At 38.4% G+C, this 17,132-nt stretch overlaps 1 protein-coding gene and 1 long non-coding RNA gene across 2 annotated transcripts in view; one reads left to right on the top strand and one right to left on the bottom strand.

Moving 5' to 3' along the window:
- Nucleotides 1–17,132, bottom strand: part of LOC125778775 (uncharacterized) — a 118,495-nt gene that overhangs the window by 86,120 nt on the left and 15,243 nt on the right. The window lies entirely within an intron of this gene.
- LOC105224849 (cyclin-dependent kinase inhibitor 1C) lies at nucleotides 15,397–16,088 on the top strand. Its single transcript, XM_011203069.2, has one exon. The coding sequence runs from the start codon at nucleotides 15,397–15,399 to the stop codon at nucleotides 15,988–15,990; it is 594 nt and encodes a 197-aa protein (XP_011201371.2). The 3' UTR covers nucleotides 15,991–16,088.

Genomic DNA, 17,132 nt, shown 5'->3' with positions numbered 1-17,132 from the left:
ATTCTTTGCAGGTTAAAAATCCGAGGGTGTGCCGCTTACAAAGACCCAATTGTCAACTCACTGTAATAATTTATGTCCTCTTGCTATTGTTTCAAACACCACTGTATGTGCGTAGCAGATAATCTATTGCTAAACATACTTACATACATGCACAGCGCTTTTATTTTTCTGCGAATTATTTATTGATCGATGCTATGGCAAGCATTTGTGTTTACATTGCAGTTGTTGTTCTCGCTTCATTTTCATTTCATTTCGGCAAGGACGCACGTAATTAGATTGCAAAACTCGGCTGCAACGCCATTTCGTTTAGGAAGTCATCGCTGTCGAAATTGTGTCCGGCATATTTGTCAAAGTGGGTGTGCGTGTGCACAGGCAATTGCGAAGTTACGCACTACAGTGGGGGAGTTTGGGTTCATGGGGGGGATTTCGTCGCCGTAACATAGCATATGTATAATAGAGGCATCGGAAGCCGCCTTGTCATGCAACGCAATTCGAGCATCATTATTGGCAAATTGTCGCTTTGTTCTAACACAGATGGACAGCTTAGTGAAGCCGGTGTGGGCGCTGCTGAGCAATCACATGCATCAATGTTTGGCTGGTTTGGTTGGGTATGCAAAAGCCTCTTTGTATATTCGGCTGAATTACCTACGCATAGTCTTATGTATGTATGTATGTTTTGGTGTTGTTAATGTCACCGTTTCTGTTGTTAATTGCTACTGATGACGACGTTGTTCTCAGTATGCCAAAAGAACTTTTGATTTCAGCTATTACGCTTTTCAAGTGTTGATGTGACCACATTGCTTATTGTTAATGCGTTGTTCTCCATGACACCTAATAATACTAAATTTGGTTTTTGTTATTTAATATTTAAAGTATTTTCATTAATACTTACATACATATACGATTATATGTATGTTTATTAACTATTAATATCCAGCAGTTTAATCTCAGATACTACTGGAAGTTACACTTTTGTAAATGTACAGACACCATGAGGATTTACTATTGACGTAAGTGGGAGCCAAGTCGCGAATGTGACGACTTTTTGTTTGATGACAGGAGATATATCGTCTTGGCCTCGTTTACTGCTAGAACCATTTGCTTCACTTCCTTATTCATTCTGGAGAAAGCCGAACTAACGGCGCGGGTTTTGAAGCCAATGATATCAATATCATCGGCGTACGCCAGCAGCAGCTGTTATAGACGATCGAACCTGCTCGATTAAGCTCTGCAGCTCAAATTATCTCTCGGAGAGGTCCTTCCCGATCCTGACGGAGCTTTTGGTATTGCTCAACATCAGTTTATACAGCCGTATTAGTTTTGCAGGGATACCAAATTCAGAAATGGCGGCATAGAAGCTGCTTCTTTTCGTGCTGTCTAAAGCAGCTTTGAAGTCGACGAAGAGGTGGTGTGTGTCGATTCTCCTTTCTGGTCGGTTGTTGATTTTCCAGGTCTAAAGCCACACTGATAACTCTAGTTTTTTATGCAGTATGCTCGATGGAACTTTATATGGGTTGTTGAAGAGGCTTATCTCACGGCAGTTGACGCAGATTGTCGGGTCCCCCTTTTTGTGAATTAGGCAGAGCACACTAAAATTCTAATCGTCAGACATGCTATTCCACAAAAAAGCTGAACAATGCTCCTTATTAATTCTTCCTAGCCTATTTGAATAACACGCAATCCATCGGCTCTCGCTGCTTTGTTGTTCTTTAGACGGGTAATTGCCATTCGAACTTCTTCAAGGTCGGCCAATGGAATGTCTGCTCCATCGTTACCGATTGGGGAATTTCATCCGAGGCTGTTCTGTCCTTTTCATTGGGGTTGTTTTTTTTACGTGGCGGGTCTCAAATCCAGTGCTTAACTTCGGGGAGGGATGATGCGCCCTCTTACTTTAGCTCGGCTTCAACGAATGTGTTAGGTGGCTGATCCCACAGCGAGAAGGGTATCACACTTAGGCCTAAACGTATGAGATCCAATGTGTTTTTCGTAAAGAAAGTGTTGAGATGATTCTATATCATCTTCTTCTAAACAACAAATACAATTGGCATTCGATAACAAGTTACTGCATGAACCCCGATATTTAAACTTCTACTACCATTGAAAGGTGGACCTTGGTGAGATCGAAGATTTTCCTAGACCTCTTACGATTAACCCTGGGCCAGAAGGCACTTACGATTGCACAGTTGCAGGTAGTTGATCAACGCTTGCTGAGCTGGACTAAAAGTCCAGTGGTGAACCAAGAGTCTTCTACCTCAAGTGACCTTAGCCGTTTTACGCTTGAGGCACGTCCTGTAAAGTTGCCCACTACTAATTCCTTCTCTCAGGACTATTTTGGCCCACTCTATCGTACTGAGATACTCTGAGGCCTGCCATATTTTTCATGGGACGAATCTGTTGCGACATAAACCAACGAACCATTTCTGCTCAGTGTCACTCCAGCATGCACAGGTGGCAGAATGTTGCAACTACCAGCTCAGAGTTCACACCGAAATAAAAACGATAAATTCCTAAGCGTAGTTCGTGTCGAAGCTGAAGCACAGTTCAGAAGATAAACTGAAGAAAAGTATTAATTCGAACACCTTAAATGTAGACACATTCATGCTTTTCCTCTATCACGAAAATCTAAACACAAAAATTATCATAACACCCAAAAGCAACATAAAATTTGGCACACGCATTTCAATTGGGATTTTTCGGATGATCAAATAAGTGAGCACATGAGCCTATAATGGGCGATTTGTCGGCATTACACCACTCAACACGCCACACAAGCAACTAAAGCTGAATACGTGCACGAGTGGAGCCATTGTATGTCTAAAGCCAATAACTCAATAATAGTCGAAGGAGATGAGTATCTATAAACAATAAATATTATAGAGCTGCTAAAACGCAAATGGTTGAATGGTTATGTGGCCAAATTCCGTTCAGCCGTCGTCCATGCATCAGCAGAATTCGCAAATTTGTTTTGATTTATCGACTGGCAGCGTGCGTTTCGGCATTATAGCAACGAGCAGTCACGAAACCATAAATCAAGTATGCGCAATAAGAAAGACGTCAACAGCGAGATGATGGGTAGGCAGGCGACTGATAGATAATCAGGTTGATATCGATTATTTTGGCACAAGCAAAGCATCTTCATAACAAATGAGTGCACAGTGGGCTGAAGTTGTTTGTAAATCAGAATTGCAAGCATATGGTGTCCGATAATCGTCGGCCAAGTGTTAGAGAGATGGAAAGAGAGCTCGACATCTCTCATAAGTGTGTTCGAAAGTTTTTGGTGAATATTTTGGGTATGAAAAGCGTTTTTGCTCCACTCGTCGCGATAAGTCTGAATTTTTTTCAAAAAAAGGACGATTGTGACCGAATTTAAAGTCGAAAACGATTTGGCACCGTGGAGCCCGTTTTCAATCGATTGAAGAGATAAAACAAAATTCGCTGAAGGCCATCAAAAAAAATGGATGGTATAAGTATATTACATCTGTTGGGGTTTACTTTGCTTGCGATAATTGCCAAAATTTACGAATTAAATGTTTCCCTCACACACTGTACATCACCGCTTTATTTCACGAACTCCAGCGCGTGTTGGACTTAAGATGCCACTTTAAGCACACGACATATTGAAATAAATTTGCACGCACATTCTCATAAGGTGATGATTTTGTAATACATGTGTGCGTGTGCGAGCCTGGCAGCACTTGTTGCACGCGTCGGATGTTCGTAGCATATAGGTAGATAGATTAGGTGTAGTGGGGATGCGTAAGTGTGAGGCAGGTGTGCTTAAGTGTGGCTTGCTTCAGATTATTCGTTGCCGCAGTTATTCTGCGTTTAATTGCCTTTGTAGTAAATATAATGCGCAGATATTATTGCAATTTTTATACTCTTGCAATCTGTTGCTACAGAGTACACAAAAGCTACAACAACCAAATTTGTCTAGCATAAATTGAATCAGAACATTTACAGAAATCGAAAGGTAACCTTGTTCACTCCCCATATAACGGTACTGCTCAACTACTAAAACTACTCCGCAATTAATCAATAACTAATTACGCAAGAGACATTAAATTTTACCGCAAAGATGGAGAGCTTTATGGGGTTAGATGTATCTTGGAAATGTATCTCCGAAACAATTAATCGGATCAACTTGAAAATGTAGGAAAATATTTCATATAATATCTCGGGACACGCCGACCGATTTCGACCAATTTTAGTGCAGGACATTCTTCTCAAATTGCTATGTCACAGTGTGAAAATGAGCGAAATTAAACTACAACCAAGCCTACTTCCCGTATACATAATGCAATATTGAATTATATTTCATTCATTCACTTTCCAGCACACAAATCAAGAAACAATGAATACTCGTACAACGGGCTAATCCCATAAAAGTATGCCAAAAGTTGAGCAAATGCAATCATAACTGGTCAAGCCCCTGAGTTCCGAATATATGGACCCCAGTACCTATAGTTGACTTTTGTTCGAAAATATCGGTCGATGTGCGATATATATAACTGAAATTAAGGGGTAATCCTTCTCTTATGCGGAATGTCTGCATGTCAAAAATGGGTTGATTCGGACCAATACTTCCCTTAGTCCCCATATACTTAATATAAAGATTTTTCAACTTCCGATGACTTTGTACCGCATATATCGGCTAATATGTGAAATATCCCAATAAAAATAATATAGCGTGTTTTACTCATAACAGTGTATCTTTTTGCCTAAAATAGATAAATTTGAGCGAAAACTTGGCCTAGCTCCTATATAACTAATATCAGGATTTTCGAACATCCGACTGACTTTACTGTAAATGATTAGTTTTTTAGTAAACAAGTATGTTAATATGTCTTTACTCTGATTGATTTTACACCTTAAAGCATTTCTCTAGCTTTGATTCTTGCAAGTTGCAAGAGTATAAAATGTTCGGTTGCACCCGAACTTAGCCCTTCTTTACTTGTTATTAATGTATTGGGTAAGAAACGTTTCACGTAGCTGAAACCCAAGTTACATTAATTAAATGCAACATTACTGAGAAGAGATGTGGGCTTATGAAAAAAAAAAAACAAAATTCGCTGAAGTCATTAAATGCCATCTCATTGAAGACTATAATAAACGTATGGAATACTGAATTAATAATTGGCTTCTTTATTTTGGCACAGAAGTTTGTATTTAAGCCCATAATACAAATTTGTATCAAAATACGTGAGAATTATTTTCCTTTTATCAGTCCGGCTAAACTTTCATCAATAAGTGATCACTCACTTATTTTGTAAATTTTTCGCTAATTATTTATAAAGCACCTTGTACTTACGAGGTATGACAATTAAGTAATGAGACTGATTCCATAAAAACCGTATATTAGAAAATTATTCTACAACTCTGACATCCCCTTCAAAGTAGCAGCTACACAGCGATTCCAGCGCCATTTTTCATGTTTCGTAACATTTCTGGAAGGTTTCGACTGGGATGTCCGTAATCGACTCAAAATGGGTTCCTTTGACCACCGATTTTGTTTTAGAAAACAAGAAAAAAGTCACAGGGTGACATGTCGGGAGAATAAGGCGGCTGTTGCAACACGGCGATCCATTTAGAGGCCAAATACTGGGGCACGCTGAGGGCGGTGTGGCACGGCGCGTTGTCGTGAAGAAGGATCCAGTTACGAGCGACTTCTGGGCACACACTGTTGACTCGTTTTCGCAATCTTTCGAGTACTTGGCAATAGCAGACTTGATTCACAGTTTTTCTCAGTGGAACGAATTCTTTGCATCGTTTTCACCTTCGAGCTTTTTTCGGGCGGGGGGCGCGCGGATACAATTATTGTGAGCTTTGGCGTTTGGTTTCCGGGTCGTATTGGAGAAACCAGCTTTCATCGCCTGTAATAGCTCGATCAAGCAGCGTGGGATCATTTTCCGCTTGTTCCAAACAGTCTTCTGCGACGGTTCTATTAATTTCGTTTTTCCGTTTTCGTGACGAGCACTACAAACACACGTCTACTCAACTTGACGCAGCAGGCGAACTAAACAAGCTAGAGCGATGGTACATATATCAATGCAGAGGGGAGGGATGCCGAAAATATAGGAAGCGAATTTCAAGGTCACAGATTTACCACAAGCTCGGCAATAAAATAATCTCATTACTTAATTGTCAAACCTCGTATGTTGGTCATAGTTTTTGCTAAAGAAACTATATTTCCATTTTGTAAAAAAGAAGAATAACAAATTATATTTATTTTGTAAAAAAAGAAAGTTTTGAAAGGTAAGGCTTAATAATCGTTGTATTGTACAAGACAAATAGTCTTGAAAGTTCTTTCTGCGTAAAAGTAAGTGAGTTTGAATATTTATCACACATATTTGTCACATAAATCGGGGTTACACATTTGGTATATTTGAGAATATAAGACATTAAATTAGAATTAATACCTTCATTAAAGTAATAGGTTGTCAAATATCTCCCTTCAGCCTTTTTCTCTTTTGAATTTCGCGAAAATGCTTAAAGTGCTACAGAGCTCGTATCTGGCAATAGTATACATCTTTGAAAGGTCTTGACATAACCTACAAAACGACTCTACGCATGATTAGTTTGGATATTGCGTTCAACAGTCATAGACATGTAAACATGAAGAATTGGCCAACAGGAAGGGTGTAGTGTTCCACCAGGACAACACTCGACCACACACTTCGTTGATGACTCGTTGGCAGCTACCGGAGCTCGGATGGGAGGTTTTATCGCATCTACCTATAGCCCGGACATAGCGCCAAGTGATTCCAACTTGTTCCTGTCCATGGCGAACGCCCTTGTTGGTGTAAAGTTGAACTCAAAAGTGGCTTGTGAAAAGTGGTTGTCCGAGTTCTTCGCAAGTGAGAAGAGGGTTTTCTACGAAGGGGGTATTTTGAAGTTTCCGTCTAGATGGAAACAGATTATCGAACGAAACGGTGCATATTTGAACTAAATCCGATCACTGTAACACTTTTTATAAATCATAGAATAAAGAGCAAAAAAGCGGAAAGGAGATATTAGACAACCTAATATTAATTACATACTCAATTCATTAAATACGTTTCAAAAACAAATACTTGAGCTAAGAATTCTATTGAAAATTGATGACTGAAATCTTTAGGTGGGTGTTTCTTGAATTGAATTTGTGCAAAAGTAATCAAATAAATTAGTTGTCACTGCAAAATATGGCAACAATATTTTTTAGTGTATCTTATACATTTGTACATATATGTATATGCATGAGAGTGTGTGAGAATTAAATAACGGCTTTTATAATAAATCTACTTCGACTTTTCGAATTTGTACACCTGCCACAACCAGTTTAGATATTACTTTTATTTTATTGTAAATATATTCGCACTCCGAGTGCTTGTCGGCCATTCTTGGTGGCTCTTTTCACGCTGCCACAACATATAACTGTAAATTCATATGCTTATGGCATACATGAAAACATAATGGGTTACAATTTACCGACGCACTGATTGGCCTATATGGCAAGGCAAATTTTAAAAATTGCAACGAAACTGAAAACCCAACAACAACAAATACGAATAATCATGGGATTTTGCGGCATACCCACATTCACTCGAATGCACATTCGTAAGCGGATTTATTCAATGCGTTCACATGTAGCTAATCAAATATGCACAAAACAGTTATGTTAATTTTACAATACTCAATTTTGAAAATTTATGTCACTCCTAAATTTAGTACAAACAGCAATTTATGAAGCCAAGTGTTACTTGCCATCACATGACCGGCTAACTGACTGACATTTCAAATAATGGAATAATAGCAATCAAAGCGTTTGTTTTACTCCATCACATGATCACATTTTTACTTTGTTTTATTTTGCCAAACACCAAAACAAAATAATAATGAAGTGTACCTCAGGTGGATGCGTCAGCCGCAAGCTAATACAGCCGTTATTTTGGTGTTTAGTGCTTATGCAGATGGCTTTGTTATTGCAGTAGTATATTGCCCTCAATTATAATTAAATAATTTTACCGAAATGAAGTCAAAATAAAGTCGAAAACTGTAATTTATTCAATCGAATGCATTGACCTCGCTGCAGTCTGCTCGAAAGGGTAACGAAAAGTTAAAGAAAACGGCTCATCGATAGCTATCATGTATAACTAAATATTATTGAACGTTACTTTTTATGGCGAAGATGCCATAAGTGCACTTTAATGATTTTTAAGCTTAAAATGGTAGTTTTCATTAAAGTTCAAATTAATTTGCATTGACTGATTAATGGGCTGATGATTGAAGTGGATATGTCAGACAAGAAAGCATGCCCTGTAGGAATATCTTAAGTGATGAAAGCTGTTTTTTTTAAATAATTATTTACTAAATAGAAACTCATGTTATGCAAAAAGGGTTTATATATACATATTTGTAATATATTTAATAGGTGTATATAACGGGGTTTTCTAAATAACGTTTTTGGGGATAACAATGCAATTCTTTTTTCCTGTGAAAATACATTCGATGCCATTATGCATGGAACTCGATTTCCTTTGCATAGCAACTACAGCATGCTTGCAGAAATCATGATTTTCAAGCATAAATCGACTGATACAGTTCCAATTTAATGCTTGACATTCGTACGAAGTTCATCAATCGTCACCAGCTTGTTGGCATAGACCATAGACTTGACGTAGCTCCACAGGAAATACTCTAACGGCTTCAAATCGCACGCCCGAAGCGGCCAATTGACTCGTGATATAACACGTTGACCAAACTTGGTTTTCAATTCAATAAATCGATTGTGACACTTGCTGTGTGGCTTGTGACGCCGTCCTGTTGAAACCACCTATGGTCTAAGTCCATATCATGCAATTCAGGCCAAAAATATTCGGTTATCACAGTAACAGTAACAGCTGGTCATGATAATCACGGAAGAAGTACGGCCCAATGACGTCGCGGACCGCAACCAAACCGTAACTTTTTCGGGATGCAATGGTGACTCGTGGAGTACGTGTGGATTAGTGCCTGGCGCATATTTTACTTATTGACTAAGCCATTCAGCCAGAAATGAGCCTTATCGGTGAAGATGATTTTTTGATGAAAATCCGGATCATTTTTTCAATTCACCACAACGCCGTGAAGAAATGCCCAAATGCTTGATAACGACGTGTGAGAGATTGATTTGTTAGCGGCAGCAAAAAAAACCAATGGTACTTTTTTTGTACAATTTTGTTTTACTTTCCCATTAAAATTTATTATTTAATTTTCACAAAAAAGACGCTCATTTCATACCAGCACTGCTGATATAAGAGTATCACTTTTAAAGTTACGGATTTCTTAGAAGGTCACCATGTGGCACTTCACAATTATTCTTGGTAATTTGCTTATGTGGTTCAAGTGGCAAATTATCTGTAAGCATAGATACATATGTATATTGTAGAAGAACTAAAAATGATGCACAATTTGGCAATTTATAGTAAACCAAAATTGTACTTGACATTGAAATTTCGAAGTACGCATTATAATGGCTTATACTTCTATATGTATTTAGCTTACAGACTTTTCTTTGATTATCAAATAGATAGTGTGGAGGTCTTTGATAAAGGAAAAACTCTGGGCAAAAATATATGCACTTCAATGTTTTTGCTGTTTTAGCATTTTCCAAGAAAATTTACTAAATAATGTATACATTTTTAAGATCATCAGAAAATAGATATTGGTTTGTCAAAAAAGTCTTGCGGTATTTTTATTGAATCAATTCGTGTGGCACCCACACATCGAGCTTCTTAGTGACTCCAAGCTTCTTCAAATGGTTTATAACGGTTTGATGACTACTAAGCCGGTCTCTTTCGACCAATTCAGCGATTTTAAACGACAGGACTTCCGGAGCGTAGCGCATCTTCGACCACCTCTACACCAGAACGAAAACGTTGAAACCATCGTTGTGCGGAGGAAATGGAAACTGTATCGGGTCCATAAACTGCACACATTTTATTGGCGGCTTGAGATGCATGTTTGCCTTTATCGTGGTAGTTCTGTAAAATATGCCGTATTTTCTCTTTATTTTGCTCCATGTTTGCGACACTATAACTCACGAACAACATAAAAGAAACGACAATCAATCAAACACGTGTTAGCGCGTGAAATGAGCTTTCCAAAAAGGTATAGCATGACCCGATGCGACGAATAAAACTAGCGCTTTCAGCGCCAACTAGCGAAAATACCGCAAGACTTTTATGACAACCCAATATTTCAGCAAATATGAAGTCTACTAACTTTAAAATAAAATCTAATATTTTTAGATAAGAATTTTTGATTGAAAGTTAGGGTATTGTTGAAAGAAGGTTTTCTTTTAAATATTTTAAATTATTATACAAAAAAATATTTTCTTTGGAACATAAAAAGATAATTACCAATTCCCCAAAAGAAAATTATTTTTGTAGAAGATAAAAATAAAAAGCGCAAAATTTTGGATATTTGAATTTTTCACAGAAATTTTGAAAAGTTGTGGATCTATTCATACCCTACAACTTTGACATATAATGTTTTTCTTAGCACTTGCAGTTTTGTCGGAGATCAAGATCAACCGTTCTTAACTATTAAAAATTCAACCACGTCCATTGTGTTCCTCTTCCCGACCAAAGATCTCTCGTGAATTATTTTTCGTTTTATTTTTGTTATTTTATCTTTCATGTTTTTACTTTCAGAAATGATTATAAAATACTTTTATATTGTATTTAAATATTTTTACTCTGAACAAGTCATAAATGGTACAGATTGATTTTGTGACACAGTTTAAACATCCAGAAATGTATGTCAAGAGCCTTACGAAATATATTTAATGTAGTACAAGTGATGAGCTTATCGAGCTGAGTCGATTTAATCATATCCAGTTTTACCCATCCAATAGCTTATTTGAAATATCTTTTAGACTTTGAGATATCGTGCTAAAATTTTGCACACATCCTTTCCTTACCAAGAAGCCGCTGATTAGCTGGTACCGCCGATATCGCACTATTATAAAAAAGCTGTCATTCAAACTGATCGGAAAACTAAAATTCTTATAAAGAAAACTTTTCTATATGACAAGATGTCTCCAAGTAAATTGGCATAGCTTGTCCTCCGAGACAACGATCCAGACTCCGAATATTTTGTTCTAATCGAACTAATGTGGTTTATCACTTCCGTTTAGTTGATCGTTCAAACTCAAGCTCTAAGATCTTTATAAAAATATTTTTCCATATTAAGTAAAATTAATTCGACATGGAGGTTATGTTTATGAATCTATATAGATTAAGGGACTTCTTCTTCTCTTCTTTACTGGCGTAGACACCGCTACGCGATTATAGCCGAGTCAACAACAGGCGCGGCCAATCGGTTTCTTATCTCTTCGCTACGTGGGCGCCAATTGGTTTTAATATATTCCAAGCGAAGCCAGGGCCTTCTCCACTTGGTCCTTCCAACGGAGTGGAGGTTTTCCTCTTCCTCTGCTTCCCGGGGCGGGTACTGCGTCGAATACTTTCAGAGCTGGAGTGTTTTCATCCATCCGGACAACATGTCCTAGCCAGCGTAGCCGCTGTCTTTTAATTCGCTGAGCTATGTCAATGTCGTCGTATATCTCGTACAGCTCAATCGTTACCAACATCGGATGCGGTATTCGCCGTGCAACGCGCAAAGGACCATAAATCTTCCGCAGAACTTTTCCCACCCCTTCCCCCCCCCGAAAACTCGCAACGTCGAACTCATCGGTTGTTGTTTGTCATCGTCCCAAGCGCTCTGCTACATATAGCAGGACGGGAATTATGAGCGACTTATTAGAGTTTGGTTTTTGTTCGTCGAGAGAGGACTTTACTTCTCAATGCCTACTCAGTCCGAAGTAGCACCTGTTGGCAAGAGTAAAATCCTGCGTTGGATTTCTAGGCTGACATTGTTGGTGGGTGTTAATGCTGGTTCCTAAGTAGACGAAATTATATACAACTTCAAAGTTATGACTGTCAACAGTGACGTGAGTGGACAAGGTCCCGCCAAGTCGCGAGTGCGACGACTGTTTGTTTGATGACAGGAGATATTTCGTCTTGGCCCTCGTTCACTGCCAGACCCATTTGCGTTGCTTCCTTGTTCAAGTCGTGGAGAAAGAAAGCAGAAACTAACGGCGCGGGTGTTGAGACCGATGATATCAATATCATCGGCATACGACCAGCAGCTGTAACACTCTTATAAAAAGATTGTACCTGCTCGATTCAGTTCTGCAGCTCTAATAATTTTCTCCAGCAGAAGATTGAAAAAAGTCGCAAGATAGGGAGTCGCCTTGTCTGAAACCTCGTTTGGTATCGAAACGGCTCGGAGAGATCACTTCCCGATCCTGACGGATGAGCTTTTCGTGTTGCTTAACGTCAGTTTAAAACAGCCGTATTAGTTTTGTTGCGGGCTACCAAATTCAGACATCGCGGCATAAAGGCAGCTCCTTTTCGTGCTGTCGGAAAGCAGCTTTGAAATCGACGAATAGTGGTGAGTGTCGATTCTCCTTTCAACGGTCTTTTCCCAAGATTGGCGCATGGTGAATATCTGGTCGTTGTTGATTGTTACCAGGTCTGAAGCCACACTGATAAGGTCCAATCAGTTTGTTGACGGTGGCTTTAATCTTTCACACAATACGCTCGATAGAACCGTATATGCGATGTATGAGGAGGCTATCCCACGGTAGTTGGCGCAGATTGTGGGGTCTCCTTTTTTATGGATTGGGCCATAGCACACTTAAATTCCAATCGTTGGGCATGCTCTCATCCGACCATATTTTGCAAAGAAGCTGATGCATGCTCCTCTATCAGTTCTCAGATTAAGGGACTACTAAAACGTTAGTGTGGAGTATTGAATTTCTGTGGATGCAAACCGTTGGTTTGTTCACTAGGAAACAGAGAGCTTCAGAAGTTATGCCGCCATTAATAAATGGTACCAGGCTAACAACAAGAGATAAAAGAAACTTCCTCGGAATATTTTTTAGAGGAAGCTTTCATGGAAACCAAACATAGACAATAGAGTAAAGAAAGCAGCTACTTCACATTACAACTCTGAAATAATGGTAGCGTATAAATTGGGACTAACCCCACTCGTAACTCAATAGCTCTACACTGCAGTTGTAAGGTCGATTATGACATCCGGTCCATTGGTATGGTGGCCAATAATGGAAGAGCGCACGGTAAAGCATTTGGATAGCACAGAAGGAGCAGGAAGTACATAAATGCGTCAGTGTAGGTCTTAGAAATAACGCCAAATCAGATACTAAACGTCATTTCTGACAGCCAAGTGGCTTTGAAATCAATAAAATCTCTTAGGGTTCAAAGATAATGAAAGAATGCCTTGATCTCTTTGTGGATCTAACATTTCACGATAAAGAAATTAGACTCCGAAAAAGCGGAAATTCATATGCTGCTAGATTTTCTGTTATTCTGACTATTTAAATTCAAAAGGAATGAGATAAGAACTCTAATAGGAGTACTAACAGGTCAATTACTATTTGGTAGACGAGCCAGCAGGCTGGTAACACTAAAGAATGGCTATTGTATACGTAAAGGGTGATTTTTTAAGAGCTTGATAACTTTTTTTAAAAAAAAAAAAACGCATAAAAATTTGCAAAATCTCATCGGTTCTTTATTTGAAACGTTAGATTGGTTCATGACATTTACTTTTTTGAAGAGGATAGATCATTTCCATTTAAATGTTGACCGCGGCTGCGTATCTTAGGTGGTCCATTCGGGAACGAAAGTCCAGATTTTGTTATGGCAACTTTTTCGAGCATTTCGGCCCGTAGAATAGCCCGAATTTCTTCGGAAATGTTTTGTCTTCCAAAGCTGGAATAGATTGCTGGCTTATTTTTCTGTAAGACTCGTAGACTTGACGTAGCCCCACACAAAAAATAGTCTAAAGGCGTTAAATCGCATGATCGTGGTGGCCAACTTTACGTGTCCATTTCTTGAGATGAATTGTTGTCCGAAGTTTTCCCTCCAAAATGGCCATAGAATCGCGAGCTGTGTGGCATGTAGCGCCATGCTTGTTGAAACCACAATGCTCAACCAAGTTCAAGTTCTTCCATTTTTGGCAACAAAAAAGTTTGTTAGTCATCGAACGATAGCGATCGCCATTCACCGTAACGTTGCGTCCAACAGCATCTTTGAAAAAAATACGGTCCAATGATTCCACCAGCGTTACAAACCACACCAAACAGTGCATTTTTCGTGATGCATGGGCAGTTCTTGAACGGCTTCTGGTTGCTCTTCACCCCAAATACGGCAATTTTGCTTATTTACGTAGCCACCTTCAACCAGAAAAGAAAATGAGCCTCATCGCTGAAAACAAACTTTGTCGATAAAAAAGCGGATTTTCACAGTTCGTTCGAACCGAACACTGATTTTGGTAATAAAATTCAAATGATTTGCAAGCGTTGCTCGTTAGTAAGTCTATTCATGAATGAAATGTCAAAGGCATACTGAGCATCTTTCTCTTTGACACCATGTCTGAAATCCCACGTGATCTGTCAAATACTAATGCATGAAAATCCTAACCTCAAAAAAAGAAATCACCCGTTAGATAGAAGTAACCGGAAGCATATAAATTCCTTTTTTTTCCGCAGTCTAATTGTAGAGTTACCAGGAACATCACTATGTCTGTAGAAACTGTCAGAAGGTAGAAAAAGGGGAGACTATAGAACTGCTATGCGAATGCAAAGATTTGTATAGGAAAAAGAGCATAATGAAGTCAGAGGATTCCGATGGTTTCACAATAGGCCTTTTAAAGGTCTAGGTGCGCCGTCAGACATCCACTATACTTATATATTTGCAATAAGAAAGTCAGGGAGGGGTTACGTGGAACCTACTTAATCTGAAAACCCCTTTTTTCTTAGCTACCATTTATTTTATAAACATTAATTACATAATATATTTAAATGAAGTACGCAGCGCTACTTACGCAACACAGCATTGCGTCAACACATATGTCACGTACAAATTTTCGTGAATCGATCGATTCATGGGCGATTATTTTGAGACGTTGACTTAACTTGCCACAAACCAAAACGAAAGTGACGACAACGTTTATTATATATTTATTTGGCATTTCATTTCTACTTTCTGAAGCAGAAGAGTTGTGCGTGATTTGAAGACACGACTAACTTGTCAACTTGTACTGCTACGTGTAATCCAAAATGTAGCATGTAGTGTGTAAATAACGGTGCGTAGCATGAAACCCACCCATCCGAAAACGCTGTTTATTATTGTATAAATTCACTTTCGCAAAGTAAAGGACCATCATTCAAGTGAAGGAAGTGGAAGTGACAACTCTATTGTTTCCGAAATAATTAATTAAAATGCTTCAAAAAGTAAGTAAAAAATGCAAAATAGTTAAAAAGTAGCTAACAATTAAAATTTTTTAATATCATCAATGCATTTTCAGCTACTGTCAACTTTGCTGTGCCTCCTGCTTACCACTCAACGCTCTGTCGAGGCAAGTTATATAGACGCACCGAACGTTTTCAACGAAGCACCAAATGTTGCTGCTTTTGCCACGCCCATACCATGTGACTCGCCGTCTTTGCAGGGTTATGGCGCCGCTGCCTTCGCTAAGCCGCTCGTTTTCGCTTCTTACCCCGTGAGTTACGCGCAAGTGCCACAGTACAATTACGCAGCGCCTGCGCCAGCATTTGTGAAATATGCCGCTCAGCCACGTGTAAAAGTCACCGCCGGCTTGCCTGTAACCACTACATATACAACTGCTGTTGGCTTCGCAGCACCGCAAGTGCCAAATGTCGGTGCTCCTTTAACATTTCCAGCTGCGCCCGCACCAGCCACATTTGCAGCGCCAACTGCAGCTTATGGCGCTGCGGTGGCTTTTGCTGCGCCGCCACCCTTCTTAGGTCCAGCGAGCTATGCCGCACCCACAGTGTTTTCTGCAGGCTCTCCCTTTAAGAAATTTCGCGCCCCTTTGCCGGTGGCAGGATACTCATACGCCCAGGGTATACCGAACGCGGCGTGGTAGGGAATTACAAGTGTAAATAATTTTTAGTGAAATAAATATGTTTTTTGAGAAATATTGAGTGAATATTTTCTTGTTTCGTATAACTAAGACAAAATGTTCGAAAATTTTTTAAAAATTTAGTCGACCATGGAGTTATTGAGAGCGATTAAAGCGATTGCATTTTTAGTTATGCGTTCCTAAGAGTGCCACTTAGGTTTGAAGGTCAGTGAAGATAACAAAAACTATACTTCTCTTTAATACTTTAACTCCATTAAATCCATATTTTATAACTTAAAGCCCTCCATCCATCAATGAGATTAACATAATATTGACTTTATATATCATCTTAATCCACATTTCTTCTATTTATTTGAGCTAATCTTTAAATTGGCTTAAAACCGCAAACATTTATTTAATTTGCCAACAAATCCGAATTTTGCATTGATCAACAATAATTTGCAATGGCATTGCCAACACCGACAGCGTATGCCTTTAGCAGATCAATTAGTAGTAAACAAAATCGTCAAATCCATAAAATGAACAAATAAACATAATTATAAATTGTTAAAAGCTTATGAAAGACAATGCGACTGCATTTAATTGGACTTAGCGTGAGCGTTGAAGAGAAGTTAATTGGCAGCACAGAAGCGAAAAAACAATGTAAACGGCAAAAATAGAAAAAGGGAAAGAAAAGAAGAGTGTGTAAGTCAAAAACAGCTGATTTTATGGTGAGAAACATTCAAAAGAAGACACATATTTTTTTTATATGTAAATAAGTACATACAATAGACGAGAAATTTGCATTAATTATCAATTAATGCGTTTAGTCTGTTTTCTCCATGGTAACTGAGGCAGGTTTTAAAAGCTGGTGAGCTGAAAAGAAAAGTGTAAACAATATTTTTTTTAATTTCCTTATTAAATACTATGTGTTTGAGTGTCGGCAAAAAGTGTTATACAAGTACTAATATTTTTATAACTTCATAATATTAATGATGGTTAGTAGGGCAATCTTCAAAAATTTGAAAAAATTTTGTGTAAGAATTCAACATGCAATACATATTTATTATTATATATTGCGTAGTCGAAAAAGTCTTTTCGTATTTCTAATCAAATTTCAACTTATTTTTTTTTATATTTATAATAAGAAATAAATAAACAAATTT

This window comes from Bactrocera dorsalis, chromosome 5, assembly GCF_023373825.1.
Source record: "Bactrocera dorsalis isolate Fly_Bdor chromosome 5, ASM2337382v1, whole genome shotgun sequence".
In the NCBI taxonomy this organism is placed as follows: domain Eukaryota; kingdom Metazoa; phylum Arthropoda; class Insecta; order Diptera; family Tephritidae; genus Bactrocera; species Bactrocera dorsalis.
Note: the sequence above shows the minus strand (reverse complement) of the source record. Positions and strands in the feature narration are given on the sequence as shown.

Bases quoted from the DNA above. Each gene is read 5' to 3' on its own strand.
- LOC105224849 (XM_011203069.2), top strand. From the start codon at position 15,397: ATGCATTTTCAGCTACTGTCAACTTTGCTGTGCCTCCTGCTTACCACT.